The following is an 18727-nucleotide window of genomic DNA, read 5'->3' on the forward strand; positions in this document are numbered from 1 at the left end:
AAGCCAGAAAGGATAGCTGCCTCTGAACGATGGGCCAGAAAAAACAAGGCCTGGAAACAGCTCAGGGTTTCTTTGCTGTGCAGTTCATTCAAATGGGAATTAAAATCAGGATTCACACCATCACCATGTTTGGCCAAAAGATGTCCTCGCTTACAGTGACGAGACAACTTGGCTAAAACTAGATGAATCATAGGACACCAGGTTCCAGCTGAGTAAGAAATACTGGTAGGGAGGCAAGGTCACATTATCTCAGCTTACGAAGCCACACCAGAAAAATGCTAACTGGCATCCTGCAGTGGTCCAGCACACAGGAAAATTACCTGGCGTATTCTGCTTCCAGAGCAGTATTATGCAGCCCAGAATGCATTCATCTATCTTGTGACAACAGCACCCCCAGATCCAACGTGGGAAGTGTGGTCTGTGTCTAGCCAATCTAGCCAAAGCCCAAGGTCATAGTGACTGGGTTAAGAAAGGGCTACATGCTCCAAGCCAGATAAATGAGAATCATGGAACTTCTCAGAGCTAGATAGGACTTTCACTGTGTCCCGTCCATTACGTACAGTAGACAGAATCTTAAAGAGAGACCCCAAGAGTCCTACACCCAGGCTAGTTAATCAAACATTACTAGGTGCTGCCATAAAGGTATTTTGCAGATGTAATTGAAGTTGTTGGGGTTTTTTTATTCATTTTAGAGAGGAGAGGGAGAGACAGAGAGAGAGAGAGAGAGAGAGAGAGAGAGAGAGAGGAGAGACAGAGAGAGAGAAGGGGGGAGGAGCTGGAAGCATCAACTCCCATATGTGCCTTGACCAGGCAAGCCCAGGGTTACAAACCGGCGACCTCAGCATTTCCAGGTCAACGCTTTATCCACTGCGCCACCACAGGTCAGGAGTAACTGAAGTTCTAACTCAACTGACCAAGGGCACAGAGATGGCGTGGGTGGGCCTGACTCAATCAGGTAAACCCTTTAAAAGCAGAGTTTCCTCTAGTTGGTGGAAACTGGACAACCTCAGAGAGATTTAGAGCACAGAAGGGTTTAGTGTTGCTGGCTCAAAGATGGAAAGATGCATGTGAGAAGGAATGCAGGCAACTTCTAGAAGCTGAGAGATGCCCCCAGCTAATGACCAGCAAGGAGCAAGAAAACAGGGATCGCAGTCCCACAACTACAAGAAAATAAATTCAGGCAACAACCTCAATGAGTTTAGACACGGTCTGTTTTCCAGAATCACCAGATAATAATCCATTATAGCCAATGCCTTAATTTCAGGCTTGCACAACCTTAAACAGAGAATCCAATAAGTCTACCCAAATTTATGACCTACATAACCATGAACTCATAAATGGGTGTTTGTAGCTTCTAAGCTTTTCGGTGATCTGTTACACAATAGTAGAAAACCGATATACACTGGAATTACCAGTTGTAAGAATAATGTGTCCCTAAAGAGGAACTAACATAAAGACAAAGCCCATATAGGAAGACAGAGTCGAGAGGCAGAAAAAGATGGCGCCCACACAAGGCTTTAATCCCTGGACTTAGCCAGGCATGGAGCCTACCCCAATCCTAAAGTTTCAGCTGTGTGAGTCAACAAAATCCTGTTATTTATTAAAGCCAGGTTGTATTGACTTTCAGTCAAAGGGAAAACAAATCCCAGATGCATGAAAAGAAAAGAATACTCAATCAATCCCGAACTAAGGCCTAACCATATAGCCTGGGTTTTTATTTCAATAGAAAAATACAGCTGCCTCTTCTATAGAAATAGTACCACTCAACCAAGTCAAAAGTATCAAAAAACTAAAAAAAACTCTTGCTTCATTTTTTTAAATTGAAATAATTTTGAGGGAGAAACACATTCTTGAGCAAAACAGTAAGTACCATCTTGAAATCTTGATGCCAAAACATATGCTAAAACTATGCATGGTAATAAAAAAAAAAAGGGAAAATCAAATCCTTCACATGGAGACAAACACAGACACGTGTATATTGGCTCAACAAAGGGAACCAGAAATGTGCAAGTTGGTTTGTTTTTAATAAAATTAAAGTATTAAGGATTTCTTCACAGATTTTAAAGAGGAAGATAGCTTTAATGGTAAGGCTCATGTTGAGTTATTTTGACTAACATAATTCAAAAAATAAGAGTAACAATAGCATGTGAAGGAAAACGAAGTTTTTACATTGATTTTAGGTAGATAAGTAACCTCTTTCATAGTCAGCTAAATGAAAACAGACATCCCCTTTATAGAATAAGAACTGTAATTAAAAATTCAAGGTTTAACACTAGGTCACTATTGAGACTTTGTTGGTTCTATTGGTTACCAGGGAAAATGACATAGCAAGTATTTCTATGCCTTCTCATGAAGGAACAATGGGAATAGAATTGTCTCCACTTTTCAGAAACCATTTCCTTTTCCTACTCCCTGCCTCACAGTGGTAGCAGGGTGGGAAGGCTGGATTAATACTGCCCTTGTGACCCTCACTGCTAAACCTATCAATTTCTTCTCCTCTGTAAAACTCAATGTCTTCCCCTACCATTCCATGACCTGGATATGATTCAGTGACTTCCATTTAGGTTGGTTTCTTCTTCTCTATCAGTCGTTTTGTTCATATTCAGTTACTGCAACATCAGGCTGGTAAACATGCTAATATCTGGGCCCATAATTCTTCAGTCCCTTCAATTATAATGCCACTTCACCTTAACTATGGCGGGCCATCTCAGCAGGTTGCCACAAACTTTCAGGACCCCAAACCTTCTAAAAACAACCTTTATTTCTTTTATCTATTCCACTCTATAAATGAACTTATTCTATCCTCTTAGTCATGGTGATTCCTCTGTTCTAATGATCAATCATCCAACTTAAAGTCCAGAGCTAGGGAGAATAATATGTCTCCAGAGTTTGATTACAGGAACACACACACACAAATACTAGTAGTATTTCCCTCAATTACCCCTTAATACTTAGCTATTCTGAAATTTTTACATTAGAGCTGTAGGGCTTATTCTAAGCAAAAGACTGATGTGTTCATTTTTTCATTCTAAAGTTGAGTATCTGCTTCTTTGTGCTTCACATATCTTTTTTGGGTAAACTTACTCACCCAATGGCAAGATTTTATTTTTACATTTATTCCCTGACCCCTCAGGCTTAGAGAGGATAAACTGTAGACTTGTCTATGCCAGCATAAGATAGTTTCAGAGCCAAAAAGCCTTACAGGGAAGGGAAAGAAGAAATCCACAGAAGGGCCACCAGAGACAAATTTCTCTTTTAGGGCCATCTGGTTTGTGGCTGACTTTACCTCTAAGATCTGTAAAATACCAGGTAAAGTGTGACATGGGAAAAACTTATTCACACAGCTGAAACTTACTTTATCTAATAGTTAAGTGTGAAATACCTTCAAAATATCTATTATATAAGAAAATAAAGCATGTTTCCTGAGCATAGGAGTCATGGAAACTGATAGTATAGAGACGCAAGTTCTATTAAGATACCCAACGTGAAAAACTGGGAGCTTCAGACTGCATAAGAAATGTGAAAACAAGAGGTGAGTGAGTTTTAAGTTCACTGAGAAAAAGTATAGAGACACACACAAAGCCAGATGCCACAGCATGTATCAATTTTACTGGGTACAGGAGACTCTGGGTTTAGTACCATCTCTGGAACCAAACTAAGCTAAGCCCCATTCATCTGTGAGAGAGCAAGGGAATTTCAGAAGTTCAAAAGGCAGAAGTGAAATTTTGGGAAAATATAAAGCACATATGTAGCATTTTCAAATTATTTATATAGAACTTTATGGTATATGGGAAAGTCAGGAAAATATTTTTGGATCATACTTCTTGTGAGGCTCCAGAAACAATTTTTTCCCCTGGCTTCATATTTGCAAGTTGGAATGGAAGAGGGCAGATATAGAACTGGTGGGGTTTTTTTAGAGAACCGGAAGGCTTGGGGCAGAGGAAAGGGTAGCTAAATTTAAAAAAAAAAAAAAAAAAAAAAAAAAGGAATAAAAAACAATGAAGAGAGCTAACATAAAAAAAGAGAAAACTTTCCTTACATTTCCATTTAGATATGGAAGAAATAACCTGATAATAAGTCAGCTATGCAGAGACCAAAAAAAACAGTTCATGAAAAAATTTAATCAATAACAACTGATTATAATTGTCAAAAACGAGAAACAACCTTACAAGGGGTTACAGCAAGAAAGATAAAAACTGGCCCTGGCCGGTTGGCTCCGTGGTAGAGTGTCAGCCTGGCGTGCAGGAGTCCTGGGTTCGATTCCGGCCAGGGCTCACAGGAGAGGTGTCCATCTGCTTCTCCACCCCGCCCCCTCTCCTTCCTCTCTGTCTCTCTCTTCCCCTCCCGCAGCCAAGGCTCCATTGGAGCAAAGTTGGCCCGGGCACCGAGGATGGCTCTGTGGCCTCTGCCTCAGGCACTAGAATGGCTCTGGTTGCAACAGAGCGATGCCCCAGATGGGCAGAGCATCGCCCCCTGGTGGGCATGCCGGGTAGTCCCGGTAGGGCGCATGCGGGAATCTGTCTGACTGCCTCCCCGTTTCCAACTTAAAAAAAAAAAGAAAGATAAAAACTGAGAGTACATGCCAAACACGTATAATTCTCACAAACATAATACTAAGTAAATGAAACCAGACACAAAAGGATACACACAGTCTGTTTCTACAAAACTTAAAAAATAAACAAAACAAATCTATGTCCATCTAAAGCACAGTCATCTTTATGGGGCAAAGTGACTGAAAGGAACCACAAAGGGGTGTCTGGGATGCGGACAGTGCTGTTTCTCGATCTGGGTGCTGGTTCCACATTTTGTGAGAACTCATCCAGCTGCACACTCACAGTATGCGCTCTTCTATGTATTTTCTATGTCCACTGAAAATATTAAAGCAGCGTTTCCCACTTGTGTTCCACAGGACTCTGCTGCCTGAAGAAACATTACGGGGTTATTCCATAAAAACAGCAGTTTCCATACGTTTGGGAAACTACTTATGAGAAAGACGCAGTTCAATAGATTCCTGTTGTACAGGCTGTCTCCATCAATGAGCCTGAACACATGGACCCTTCCTACATGGCCTTGACTCCCTCATGCTGCTCTGCTCAAGCTTTCCTGAGGTTTCCTCCCGCCCGAAAATTCTAGTCACAACCGAAACGGCACGACAGGCTGTGGACCTGCACACACCATTGACCCGGTTGCCACGGGGAGCGTGCCCTCGCTGTTATCAACCCGTCCGGATCAGCCTCACCCCTTTTTCATGGAAGAGTGCACATGTACAACATGGCCCTCCCTGCTCTTTCAGATACGCATGTCCATTCAGCACTCTTGTACCCATGTAATCCCAGAGCAGTGAGCTGGCATATATCATGTAATCTGCAAATGCAATATGGTGAAGGAATACCGAAAAGCCTATTTTCAAACAGATCTTTGTGCAACTATCAGATAATCTCATGGGTGTCCAGCTCACAAACCAGAGTTTTTCCCAAATATTAGAAATCTATCACAAGTTCACTCTTAACAACCAACACATTTTTCTAATCACTAAAGTCAAAGCTTCACTTCCTTACAACCAGCACTTTGCTTGTTCATTGTGGGACCAACAACTGCATTCATTGATTCAGGCTTTTGCTTCTTTTCCCTTAAATTATTTTCCACTCTTGTTACCACGAGTGAGGTTGTGGATTTTGAAAGCTGTCTCCATCCACAAAGAAATAACAAGTGATGTTCTGTGTTGTTATCTTTAGGGTATTTTTCTATAATTTAGTTACTTATTTAACTTGATTCAATCAGGCAGTGGATATACCTTTAGCTATTCATTTCTACCAAGTTCTACAATTTAAGAAAACCCCTAAAGTCAGTTTATTACCATTTTTTTTTGGAGGGGGAGAAGCGATGCATTTCAAATGACGGATCAACAATTTGCTTGAAGCCTATCATTTCTCTTCCTGGCATCTGAACATTGTCTTTTCATTCTTTTTACTATGATCCTAATCAGATATACCACCCACTGTTCCTTAATTATATATTGAGGACAAGAAAAACTGGACAGTATTCCAAGCCAATATCTTAAGCCAAGGCATTCATAACAACAGAGATCCTAATTTTATTATATGGATTTCCAACAGAAGAATTAAATTATTCATTTCAAAGAAAGTCTAGAACAAGCTTATTAACATTGTGATGTCCAGTTTGGTGGGAAACCATTTGGACTGGAAAATATGGCTTTACTGCCTCAAAGCAGACTGAGACCTCATTGCACACACCACACTATATCATGCAAAGTTATATTTGTGACTGCAAGTGTTGTTAGAAAAAAGAGAGATGAAATCAAATTAAGGGAAAATTGTACAAATGTAACCGTCACAGCCACAGTTATACAATCCTGAAGCAAAGTTGAAAAAGTGTAATGAATGGCTATGGACTTGGTTCAGATTCAAGATACAGAGAGCACCCTTGCAAATAATATTTTAAATGTATTTGCTCCAGAGTGAGGAAAAACATTACCTAAAGAACTACAAGAAAAACAAGTTCACTTAAGAGCAAAAAATACTTAAAAGTTTTAATCAGATAGAATTCTTAGGACTAGGAAAAATAGTAAATTTCATGATTGGCTAATTACAACCCACAATGATTGCACTTACCTCGTTTAAGTCCTGCTGAGTTTCAAAAGCATCCTTTGGTAAAATGGCAGCCCCCTGGTCTACTCTATAAAATACAAAGGAAAAGTATTTTAATTTTAAAAGAAACCTTTCAACAACGCACATTTGAAGATGGTGGCTACAGATCAAACTATACCCTTGTTTTAAAAACCTCAGTGATGGCCCTGGCCAGTTGGCTCAGCGGTAGAGTGTTGGCCTGGCGTGCAGGGGACCCGGGTTCAATTCTCAGCCGGGGCACATAGGAGAAGCGCCCATTTGCTTCTCCATCCCCCCCCCCCCCTTCCTCTCTGTCTCTTTCTTCCCCTCCTGCAGCCGAAACTCCATTGGAGCAAAGATGGCCCGGGCACTGGGGGTGGCTCCTTGGCCTCTGCCCCAGGCGCTAGAGTGGCTCTGGTCGCGGCAGAGCGATGCCCCGGAGGGGCAGAGCATCGCCCCCTGGTGGGCAGAGCATCGCCCCTGGTGGGCGTGCCAGGTGGATCCCGGTCGGGCGCATGCGGGAGTCTGTCTGACTGTCTCTCCCCGTTTCCAGCTTCGGAAAAATACACACACACACAAAAAAAACAACAAACATAAAAACCTCAGTGACTGCCCACTGTTCACAGAATCAAGCCCAGACTCCTTACACTGGTCTGCAGCACAGTACAGTGTTTGAGTTCTGCCAGCCTTCCTGGCCCCACCTCCTATCACTCTCATCGCAGTCCCTTACACTCTAGCCTGTCTGGCCTTCTGTCTCTTCAACACATAATGCTAGTTCCCTGTTCAAACCTTCATTCAGCCTTGCTGTCCCAGACAGCTCTTTCCCCAGATCTTCATAGAACTAACTCCTCTCAGCATGTATCAACTCAGCTCCTCTGTCACCTCCCAATGAAACTTTCCTGATCTTCCTAACTTCCTAGAAGTAGCTCTCCCCTTCACTCTCTCTCTCATGCTGTCCTTAGATTTTCTCTCACCATTTATCACTATCTGATATTGTTCTGTTCATTTATTATTCCATATTAAAAGTTAAGCCCCAAACCTGGCCAGTTGGCTCACTGGTAGAGCATCAGCCCTGTGTGTGGATGTCCCTGGTTCAATTCCCAGTCAGGGCACATAGGAGAAGTAACCGTCTGTTTCTCTACCCCTCATTCTCCTACTTTTCTCTCTCTTTTCCTCTCCTGCAACCATGGATTGATTGGTTCAAGCACATCAACCCCTGACACTATGGATTGCTCATTGGAGCCTCTGCCTCAGGTGCTAGAAATAGCTTCCTTGTGAGTATGGCCACGGGCAGGGTGAATCCGGCTAGGTGCAAGCAGGAGTCTGTCTGTCTATCTCCCCTCCTCTCACTTGGAAAAAAGAAAAGTAAAATGTAAGCTCGCAAAATATCAGTGATTATATCTAATGTCTTTTTATATTTGTTTTTATTTTTATTTTATTTAGACAATTAACTTTAACAGCGTAGCAATGATCAATAAGAGTACACAGATTTCAGGTGAACATTTCTATAGCATTTGAACTGTTGATTATATTGTATAACCATCATCCAAAGTGAAATCACTTTCCGTCACCTTATATTTGACCCTCTTTATACCCTTCCTGTCACCTGCTCCCCATAACCATTTTCTACATTGTTAAATTCTCAGTAAAAATGTAATATGATAATATTGCTACAAAATGACAGCATTTGTTCACTGAAGACAGCTTTTGGAAATTTCATCCTGTCTCTTAACTAACACAATGTTATAGTAATTGCTTGTAATATGGTGAAGCTGGCTTTTGCCACTACCTAATTACCAATAGGAGAAAAAGAACTTAAAATGGGCATATGTACTCTGAATTAATTTTTTTTAGTTTAAAACAAAAACCCAAGCTCCACAACTGGCAGATGATTAGCTCTAAACCATGATGTGCCAAAGGCATCTATTGCATAACATTCAAGTTTTTCTGCAGCAGTTCATAGACTATTATATAAAAAACATTAAATTATTATTATCCATATAAAACAGCCTGCTATTTTAATGCATAAAAGTGTTAAGTCATTTATAAAATGATTTATTTGGGGACATAATTATTTACAGATACTGTTCTGCTTCAACGTGAGTCCTGAAAGAAAGCATACATGTCTTCTGAGTGGCCAACAAGATAAAGATGCACATTCAGAAATGCCCAGAGCTTCACTTCAAAATATTCTGAAGAATGCAGAGTTCTTTCAGGCCACAGGCATTGCTAACTGTGCAAACAATTTACTTCTAATGAGAAAGGCAAGGAGATGGTCAGACAAAATTGTGAAGGTCATACTGATATCCACCATGTATAGTGACGGAAGCCTGAATGTCATGGAAGGCTAACGGTCCCAACCATGACCTCGGGGAGAGGTGGTTCCCGTGAGCAAAGTAAGGAAATACGGAAGAAGACCACTAGCACACCCATCCTATGCCCACCTAGTCCCTGAGCCACAAACACAGTGATTACAGGGCTTCAGAAAACACAAAGTATCTCTTTCTCAAAAACTGGGGGAAACTCTCCTGGGGACAGGGATTAACCCATCCTATCCAGTAACTTCTAAAACTCTGAGTCGCTCCGAATTTCTTTGTAATTCATAGTGGTTCTCAAACTGTGTTTCTATAGTTATGGTGGCACCAGAAAAATGGGAGAGTCTTGCTCTTTAACAGAAAGAATATTTCTGTTTTCCTAAAGATTTTAATTTATTCATTTGAGAGAGAGAGGAGAGAGACACAGAGAGAGAGGACTGTTGAGGACGGGGGATCATTGTAGTTGTTGCGTCCTGTATGTGCCTTGACTGGGCAAGCCTGGGGTTTCAAACCGGCAACCTCAGCATTCCAGGTCAACACTTCATCCACTGCATCACCACAGCTCAGGCAAGAATATTTATGTTTTCAAGAAGAAATTTCTCTAGGACTTTGGTGCCAGCAGATGGCAAAACAAATATACAAATAGCAAACATTAATGGGAAAAAGTAGTTACAGACTTGGTTTAAAAATATAGTGTGCAGATTTGGATGCACAGAACAGTCTGCAAGTAGAATATTCACATGATTTTCCAGGAAAACTATTCACAATCTCCACATAAATCTCCAGATCAAGTCTGAGAATGGTGATCTAAGCATTAAAGGTGCTTAATTTAGTAATCATCTGATGATCTCCTATGTGCCTGGTACATTGTTGAGGACATAATAAATAAGGATGTGTTTATGCCTTTGGGAGGCTTACAGTCTAGTGGACACTTAAGTAGAAGATAAAAAACTAATTAACATCCAACCTTGACACTATTTCAGTTAAGTCAAGGAACAGAGCACAGGAGCTAGTATTAGAATGGTAGAGAGGAACTGGGGAGGGAGAGGCAAATCAGAGCGATATTTTTCAAGGATAAAAACAATGAAGAGGCCACAGATGTGGATTTAAAGTATGAAATGAAAGAGCTAAAAGAATGAAATGTTTTTCTTCTTTTCCAAGTGAGAGGAGGGGAGAGAGACAGACTCCTATACACGCCAGGAGTGGGATCCACCCAGCAACCCCCATCTGGGGCCAATGCAAGCAACTGAGCTATTTTTAGTTCCTGAGACAGGCTCCAAGAAGCCATCCTCAGCGCCCAGTGTGATGCACTCAATCCAATCGAGTCATGGCTGCAGGAGGGGAAGAGAGAGAGTGAGGGAAAGATAGAGAGAGAGAGAAGGGGTAGGAGGAGGGGTGGAGAAGCAGACGGTTGCTTCTCCTCTGTACCCTGACCAAGAATTGAACCCAGGATATACACATGCTGGGCTGACACTGTACCACTGAGCCAACTGGCCTAAGCCAAGTAATAAAAGTTATTTCAAAGTTTTGAGCCTATATGACAAGGATAATGACCTGGTTTTTCTAACGGAGATATAAAAATATGTAATTTTGCTGAGGAGAAGGAGGAGAAGATATGAAGAGAAGCAATTCGTGAGTTTAGACTTAGATATTTGAAGCTTGAGGAAAGGCTGAAATAAGGAATTAAAAATACCTAAACAAGGCTCACCCTAGAACGGGGCACTCTACAGACTGCTCAGCAGAGTGAAGAGGAGTGACCGATGTGGTGTGCAACGGTCACAGGCGCTACACCAGTTTTTTTCCTTGTTGTGTGGCCAGAGCCCAGCATGCTGCCTGCCACCTGGTAAGCACTTCATGCACCTCTTTCTGACGGATGGGTAAATGAAGAATCAAAAGGAAACAGAACTGATAATGACTCCTTGATCTATCATTTACTAGAGATGTGTACCCATGGCCAGGATAGTAACATCTCTAAGCCTCAATTTCCTCTCTGTGAAGTGAAGATAAAAATAACAACTACTCCTGGGAGAATGCATCACGGGAAGGGCAGTTCGTGAATAATGCCAGGACTACTGTCAGCTATATTAAAATAACAATGCATTCTATAATCATCTATAAAATACCATAACAATAACATAATCTATAGTATATGTCAATAATAATTGAAGCTGATGAATAAATAAGCTGAAAGAGATAAAAAGCGGGGATACCCTTACTCAGAACCAGTAAGCAGGTCTCTGAAATTGGCCAATTATGGGACAGAAGGAAAAAGAGCCATGAAGAAAATGAACACATTGCTAAGGAAGTAAAAAGCTAAACAGAAGAACACTCTAAATCAGGGGTCCCCAAACTTTTTACACAGGGGGCCAGTTCACTGTCCCTCAGACCATTGGAGGGCCGGACTATAAAAAAAACTATGGGCCCTGGCCGGTTGGCTCAGCAGTAGAGCGTCGGCCTAGCGTGCGGAGGACCCGGGTTCGATTCCTGGCCAGGGCACACAGGAGAAGCGCCCATTTGCTTCTCCACCCCTCCGCCGCGCTTTCCTCTCTGTCTCTCTCTTCCCCTCCCGCAGCCGGGGCTCCATTGGAGCAAAGATGGCCCGGGCGCTGGGGATGGCTCTGTGGCCTCTGCCTCAGGCGCTAGAGTGGCTCTGGTCGCAACATGGCGACGCCCAGGATGGGCAGAGCATCGCCCCCTGGTGGGCAGAGCGTCGCCCCTGGTGGGCGTGCCGGGTGGATCCCGGTCGGGCGCATGCGGGAGTCTGTCAGACTGTCTCTCCCTGTTTCCAGCTTCAGAAAAATGAAAAGAAAAAAAAAACTATGAACAAATCCCTATGCACACTGCACATATCTTATTTTAAAGTAAAAAAAACAAAACGGGAACAAATACAATATTTAAAATAAAGAACAAGTAAATTTAAATCAACAAACTGACCAGTATTTCAATGGGAACTATGCTCCTCTCACTGACCGCCAATGAAAGAGGTGCCCCTTCCGGAAGTGCAGCGGGGGCCGGATAAATGGCCTCAGAGGGCCGCATGCGGCCCACGGGCCGTAGTTTGGGGATCCCTGCTCTAAATGCTGAAGAGAAAGATGTTACAAAAAAGAAGAGTGTCAAGAAAAACCTATTAACTCACCAGGCTTACTATGCCAGGCTGGGACTGCCAGGAAGTTTCCTTGTATTATTTTATTTCATCCTCATGGTGACTGTAACAGATTTGCCTTATAATACCCATTTGACCTACCAGGGCTATTAAGTAACTTCATTCACTCATTAAACACATTTTTAAGCACCACCTCTGTACCAGGTACTATTGCAGGTGTTGGGAATAAAACACTGAATAAAACAAAGTCCCTACCCTGATAGAACTTATATTCTTATAGGAGACAGAGTCTAAAGAAAAAATTCTGTGATCTGTGGTGTACCAGATGTTAATACAGAGAAAAAAAGAAAGACAAGAACGGAACATATAGGAGAACTGTCTAAGCTCACACTGCTAGAAAATCTTAGTCATCGGGAAATAATGAGAATGAAAGTGTAGAAATAAGAGTTAACTGGAATGCAAAAGACAAAGGCCATGGCAGAAGAGGAAACAGAAACAAAAGCTTCTCACTAGAAATATTTAGCAAAGAAAAGAGAACTGAAACAGCAGCTAGGTACATCAAATTCCCTTATTTTTGAGATCTTTAAAGATACTGCTCGAACCATGTACAATCCTGGCTAGAGCCTGGCCTAAACTCAAAAACTGGATCACATTGAAACATACCTTCCAATTCTTTCCTCCCTTCACTCAAAACAACAATAGAGAATAGATAACACACATCTCTATCAAATGCACGCTTCTGGAGAGGGCACTGATGAGTGGGGCAGTCAGAGCTCTCTGCCAACCACAGGCCTGCCCCCTAGCCCAGGTCCAGGCAATGGAAAATGCAGCACTGACTCCTCAGAGCCCAGTCACGGCTCTCAATACTGATCAGAATGTGCTTGGCCGGTGCTGGTGCGATGGATAGTGTCAACTTGGAATGCTGAGGTTGCAGGTTCAGAACCCTGGGCTTGCCTGGTCAAGGAGCATAAAACAAGCAAACAATGAACAACTAAAGTGAAGCAACTACGAGATGATACTTCTTGCCTCACCACCTCTGTAAAATCAATAAATAAAGTCTTTAAAAATAAATACTGATCAGAATGCAATGCCTTCAAACACCACCACCACCACCATTATTATTATCACTGCTCTTGTCGCCATGACCACCATCGCCACCCAACCAAACCCTCTATCCGTATCACCATCATCACCACCCCACTGTGCCACCACATCGCTGCTGCCACCATCATGATATAATTCAAAATAAAAGCGTTTCTCAACAGAGAAACACAAAACTTAAAAAATTATTTGCTGATATTAAAAGAGCTTCTTGCTGGATTCTGTAGCTGAAAAATTATGGCTACAGATTGAAGTGCAACTTTTCTAAAAGTTTTTCTGTTCCCACATTGTTGGAACCCTAAAGCATGTGCTTAGCCAGCCTGTAGGGTCACTCTACAGTGACATTTCACCAGGAGGTTGACTGGAATTCAAAATAGCACAACGAACAAAGCATGGAGACATTTTTCTTGTCCTAAGAATAATGTCAAATCACAGATGTGATCATTTGTAAAGAAGCAGTATTTTAGCATAGGATTTGTTATTTACACCAGCATTTCAACTATCCATACTTAAATTAGTTCATGAAAGTATTCCCTAAGTCAGGTGAAAGCTTCTCCATCTGTCCAATTGGTCATGGAAAACATCTGAGAGTTGCCTGACACTGTCCTCTCCCTGAAACCCAATAGTCAATTTATAACCAAGTCCCTCAATTTTTTATCCCAAATAACTTTTGCATCTGTTCTCTCCCCACCACATTAGGCCAAGCCACGATCATTTCCCTGGTCCCTCTGTTTCTCCACCTTTCCCACATCATTCCCACACAACAGCCTTGTCACTACCTTTCTGCACACCGTGCTTATAATAAAGACCAAAATTCTCAAAGTCATCTATGACATCCTGAAGGGTTTAGCCTCTGTTCACATCTCCACCCTCAGTTCCTAGCAGTCTCCCTGTGCACCCACTACACTGGCATTCTCTCAGCTGCTTGGACGCACTGTGCCCCGGTCCACCCTGGGCCTTCATGTGTGCTGTTCTCCTGTGCCCATAATGCTCCAGCCTCTCCCCTTCTCCTCCTAATCAATCCATCCATCCTTTAGATACCTGGTACCAGACCAATTAGGTTTCCCTTTTGTATGTCTTATTGTAGTCTGACCCTCCACAACTGATCTGTAGATGTCTTAGTCGCTAATTGTGTATTCATATAATTATTTGATTTGTTTCTTTGTCATGATGATAAGCTCCCCAGGGCAGAGACCATGAGTCTTGCTTAACATTTATTCTAGGGTTAATCCTGGCATCTGGCACATAGTAGGCACTCACATGTGGGCAATTGTCAATTCTGGTATATGCCTGAGTATACACAATGATTATGGTAAGCTCATGTTCCCTCCCCCACTGTAGTATACCAGCAAGGAATGGAAGAAGGAATGACTCTTAGTCTCACAGCAAATATCTTTCTTTCCCAAAGAGACATGTGAAAGATTAGCAAGTATCTTTCTAACCCACATTTAGAAAACTGGGCAGAAAGAGTAAAAGAACGTCCAACGCCCTTTTCAGAGTACTTCAGAGTCAGAACAGTTAGCCAAACAGTGCCTACCAGCAAGCTCATCTTAAGAGTTCCAGATATCCTACTATACTGAATTGAGCCTCTGTGTTAGAAAGTCTATATTAGAAAGCAACACGGGATACACCGATGTATACCCGGATGACTGTCAGCTGGCTGTATTCCACTGTTTCCTAAAACTCTTTTGAAAACAAAAGGTATATCCCAAGAGGACAATACTCTAAGCAAAACATTCTTTATGAACAAACAATAGCTCTATATGCAGACACGGACAAGATGCCAATAAATTCCAGTAATATTTTTAGCAACAGTAACAACCCTTGATGCCAGTAAATATAAAGTTTCTTTTTCTAGAGATTCTAAGCTTCAGTTAAAGACATTACTGTTTTCCCCCATTTTTTATCCTAAAGGATCAATATTAAATTTTGGACAGACAGCTTCAAAGATAAAAAAAAATCAAGGCACAAAGTTTAAAATGACTCTCAAGGAGATCACCAACAGAAAACAAAACTAGACGTCAATAGCTGTTCATGAACTGACTCTCCAAACAAATTTATGTGCTTGTACTGGTCAATGGAATCCTACAGAGGGGACAACGATGGCTAGAGGGAGAACACCGATCCTTCATAACATGCCTTCCCAGTAGTGAGAGCCCAAGCCCCACCCCCTACTCCCACCTTATACTTAACCTGATGATTAGAATCAACCAGTTTTGTTAAAAAGCAGCTGCCTAGGGCCTGACCAGGTGGTGGTACAGTGGATAGAGCATCAGACTGGGATGCTGAGAACCCAGATTCAAAACCCTGTGGTCGCCGGCTTGAGCACAGCTCATCAGCTTAAGCACAGGGTCACAGGTTGGAGTATGGGATCACAGATGTTAACCCCTGGTCACTGGCTTGAAGCCCAAGGTTGCTGGCTTGAGTCTAAGGTCACTGGCTTGAGCAAGGGGTCACTGGCTCACTGAAGGCCCCCAATCAAGGCACATATAAGAAAACAATCAATGAACAACTAAGGTACCTTAATGAAGAATCAGTGCTTCCCATCTCTCTCTCCCTCCCTCCCTCCCTGTCCGTCTCTCTCTCTTTCTCTCTTGCTAAAAAGGTAAAATAAGATAAAATAATAAAAATAAAAACAGTTTCCTAGGCCTCACTGACTCAGAGTTTCCAGAGGAGTGAACTGGTAACATGCTTTTAACAAGCACCACAGGAGATTACTAATTGGGAAACATTATCCTAAAGGTACCGGTGCAACAACCTGGGAAGAGTCCAATGGCTAAAGGGCACAGGGGAGGGGCTTCTATGAGAACAGAAGTTACCTGGGTACTTCTGGCCTGGTCTTCAAGCAGATATATTTCAGAAGAGAAAAAGGCTATGTCCCTGGAAACACTATGAGAAACTCCAAACACAACAAAACCCAGCTGCACTAACATAGATACCTCTTCTCACCTTGGTGGGCTGGAACAGACCCAGAAACGTCCAGAACCACTCCAATGCCCAGAGAATGGGTTAGCAGAGAGTCAGACCCACGAGGCCAGTGTTAGAACTGGCAGAGAGTAAGAGATGGAGCGGTCATATGTATGGTTCAAAATACCCTGGAAGCCTGACCAGGTAGAGGATCAGTGGATAGAGAGTCGGATTGGGATACAGAGGACCCAGGTTCGAAGCCCCGAGGTCACCAGCTTTAGCGTGGCTTACCCACTTGAGCACCAGCTCACCAGCTTGAGCGCAGGATCATAAAACATGACCCCATGGTCTCTGGCTTGCGCCCAAGGTTACTGGTTTGAGCAAGGGGTCACTGGCTCTGCTGTAGCCTCCTGGTCAAGGCACATATGAGAAAGCAATAAATGAATGACTAATGCGTCGCAACAAAGAATTGATGCTTCTCATCTCTCTCCCTATCTGTCTCCCTTCCTTTCTGTCTGTCCTTATCTGTTTCTCTCTCTCTCTCTCTCTCTGTCAAAAGACAAAAACAAAAACAAAACCCCTGGGAACCAGAAAGGAAGAGTTTGAGAAGGGATACTGAGGACAGGGGATTCAGTGGGAGCTGAGATACTAATAATACTTTTTGTTTTTTTATCAATAATAATGACAGCAGCACCTGGTTTGCTAAGCAGAATGCAAAGCACTTTACTTCTGTCATCTCATTTACGGCATTCATTTAATAAGTGACTGTTAGACACCTGCTCCCTGTGCCAGGCAGTGCTCCCCCAGGAGGCAGAGCCATCGTAGCAGGTGCTTCAGCTCCGTCCAGTTCTGCTCACTCACCATACCCACCTCAGGCACCTGCCAAGTCTCCTCACTTCTTTACCTCAAGACTTTCTGAGGCAGAGCTGGCTCCCTCAGCCTGGAAGTGTGTGATAGCTACCTCCTTCAGGGGCAATGAAAAGGGGAATATGTGGATAAACACTGCAGCCCCCCAATTTTCAGACAGATACATCTGGGAACTTTCTACACAGTTCCTCAGAGAACTAGTTCCAGTCACAAGAGTGTTCAGTTACACACTTGCTGTCAGCTCTTCCTCCTCCTATGTTCCTGCTTCCCAGGGTCACCTCCTTGTACCCAAGTTTTCCTATGAGGCTCTGATTGCTGGTGGAGCCTAACATAAGAATGTGAGCAACGTAACTAAGTAGACACAGTCTCAGTCTCTCTGGAGCTTACAATCAGGAACAGAGACAAAAAGTCATACACAAATGAAGATTGGTGCAGGTGCAGGTGCAGTGAAGGGCACAGGGAATCACACGTCATGGCGGGGGAGATTGAATGACAGATGAATATTTGGTGAATATTAAATACTTATTGCACTGGGCATTGTAATATTATATCTGATACTCGGCCTTCTAACACTTTAACTTCAAAATCACAAATCAGTACAGCTCTAAAAACAAGAGAACTTAAAAAGAAAGCACAGAGTATTTGAGTATGAATTAATATTAAACAAGCCTCTATTTTCGAGTTTTGGGGGTAGATACCCCATAGAGTGACTGCAGTACCATATGGTAATTCTATTCTTAACCTTTTCAGGAACCACCACTTTCTTCCATAATGGTTATACTAAGTTGCATTCCCACCAACAGAGAATGAGGGTTCCTTTTTCTCTACAGTCTCTCCAACACTTGTTATCATCTGTCTTGAAAACACTGATACATAAAGACACATGTACCCCCATGTTCATCGCAGAATTATTCACAGTGGCCAAGACATGGAAACAACCAAAGTGTCCCTCAATAGAGGATTGGATAAAGAAAATGTGGTACAGCTTGACTAGGTAGTGGCACGGTAGATAGAGCATCAGCCTAGGACGCTGAGGACCCAGATTCAAAACCTTGAGGTCGCTGGCTGAAGCACGGGCTCACCAGCTTGAGCGTGGAATCATATACACGACTCTATGGTTGCTGGCTTGAGGCCAAAGGCCAATAGCTTGAAGCCCAAGGCCACTGGCTTTAGTCTAAAGTCACTACCTTGAGCAAGGAGTCACTGGCTCAGCTGTAGCCCCCCAGTCAAAGCACATATGAGAAAGCAATCAATGAACAACTAAGGTGATGCAACAAGGAATTGATGCTTCTCATCTCTCACTCTTCCTATCTGTCTGTCCCTCTCTGTCTCTCTCTCGCTCACTAAAAAAAAAAAAAAAAAAAAAAAAAAAAAAAAGATATGGTACATATATATGACAACATGGGTGGACCTTGAGAACATTATACTGAGTGAAATAAGTAAATCAGAAAAAGCTAAGAACTGTATGATTTCACACAAAGGTGGGATATAAACTGAGATGCATGGACAAAGATAAAAGTGAAGGGGTTCCCAGGGGGAGGGGGATGTAAGAGAAGGGGTGTGGGCAGGCATCCCCAAACTACGGCCCGAGGGCCGCATGTGGCCCCCTGCGGCCATTTATCCGGCCCCCCGCCGCACTCCCGGAAGGGGCACCTCTTTCATTCGTGGTCAGTGAGAGGAGCACTGTATGTGGCGGCCCTCCAACGGTCTGAGGGACAGTAAACTGGCCCCCTGTGTAAAAAGTTTGGGGACCTCTGATACAGGGTGGGGGGAGGGTTAAAGAGGGACAAATATAAGGTGACAGAAAA

General features: G+C 42.7%; 1 protein-coding gene across 4 annotated transcripts in view; it reads right to left on the reverse strand.

Annotated features, from left to right (window-relative positions):
* Positions 1–18727, reverse strand: part of FAM13C (family with sequence similarity 13 member C) — a 166492-nt gene that overhangs the window by 59936 nt on the left and 87829 nt on the right. For all 4 annotated transcript variants that reach the window (XM_066242819.1, XM_066242820.1, XM_066242818.1 and 1 more), the window contains one exon: positions 6633–6696. In XM_066242819.1, the coding sequence (XP_066098916.1) occupies positions 6633–6696 (64 nt within the window). The remainder of the gene's footprint in view (positions 1–6632; positions 6697–18727) is intronic.

This window comes from Saccopteryx bilineata, chromosome 9 (assembly GCF_036850765.1).
Source record: "Saccopteryx bilineata isolate mSacBil1 chromosome 9, mSacBil1_pri_phased_curated, whole genome shotgun sequence".
NCBI lineage: Eukaryota > Metazoa > Chordata > Mammalia > Chiroptera > Emballonuridae > Saccopteryx > Saccopteryx bilineata.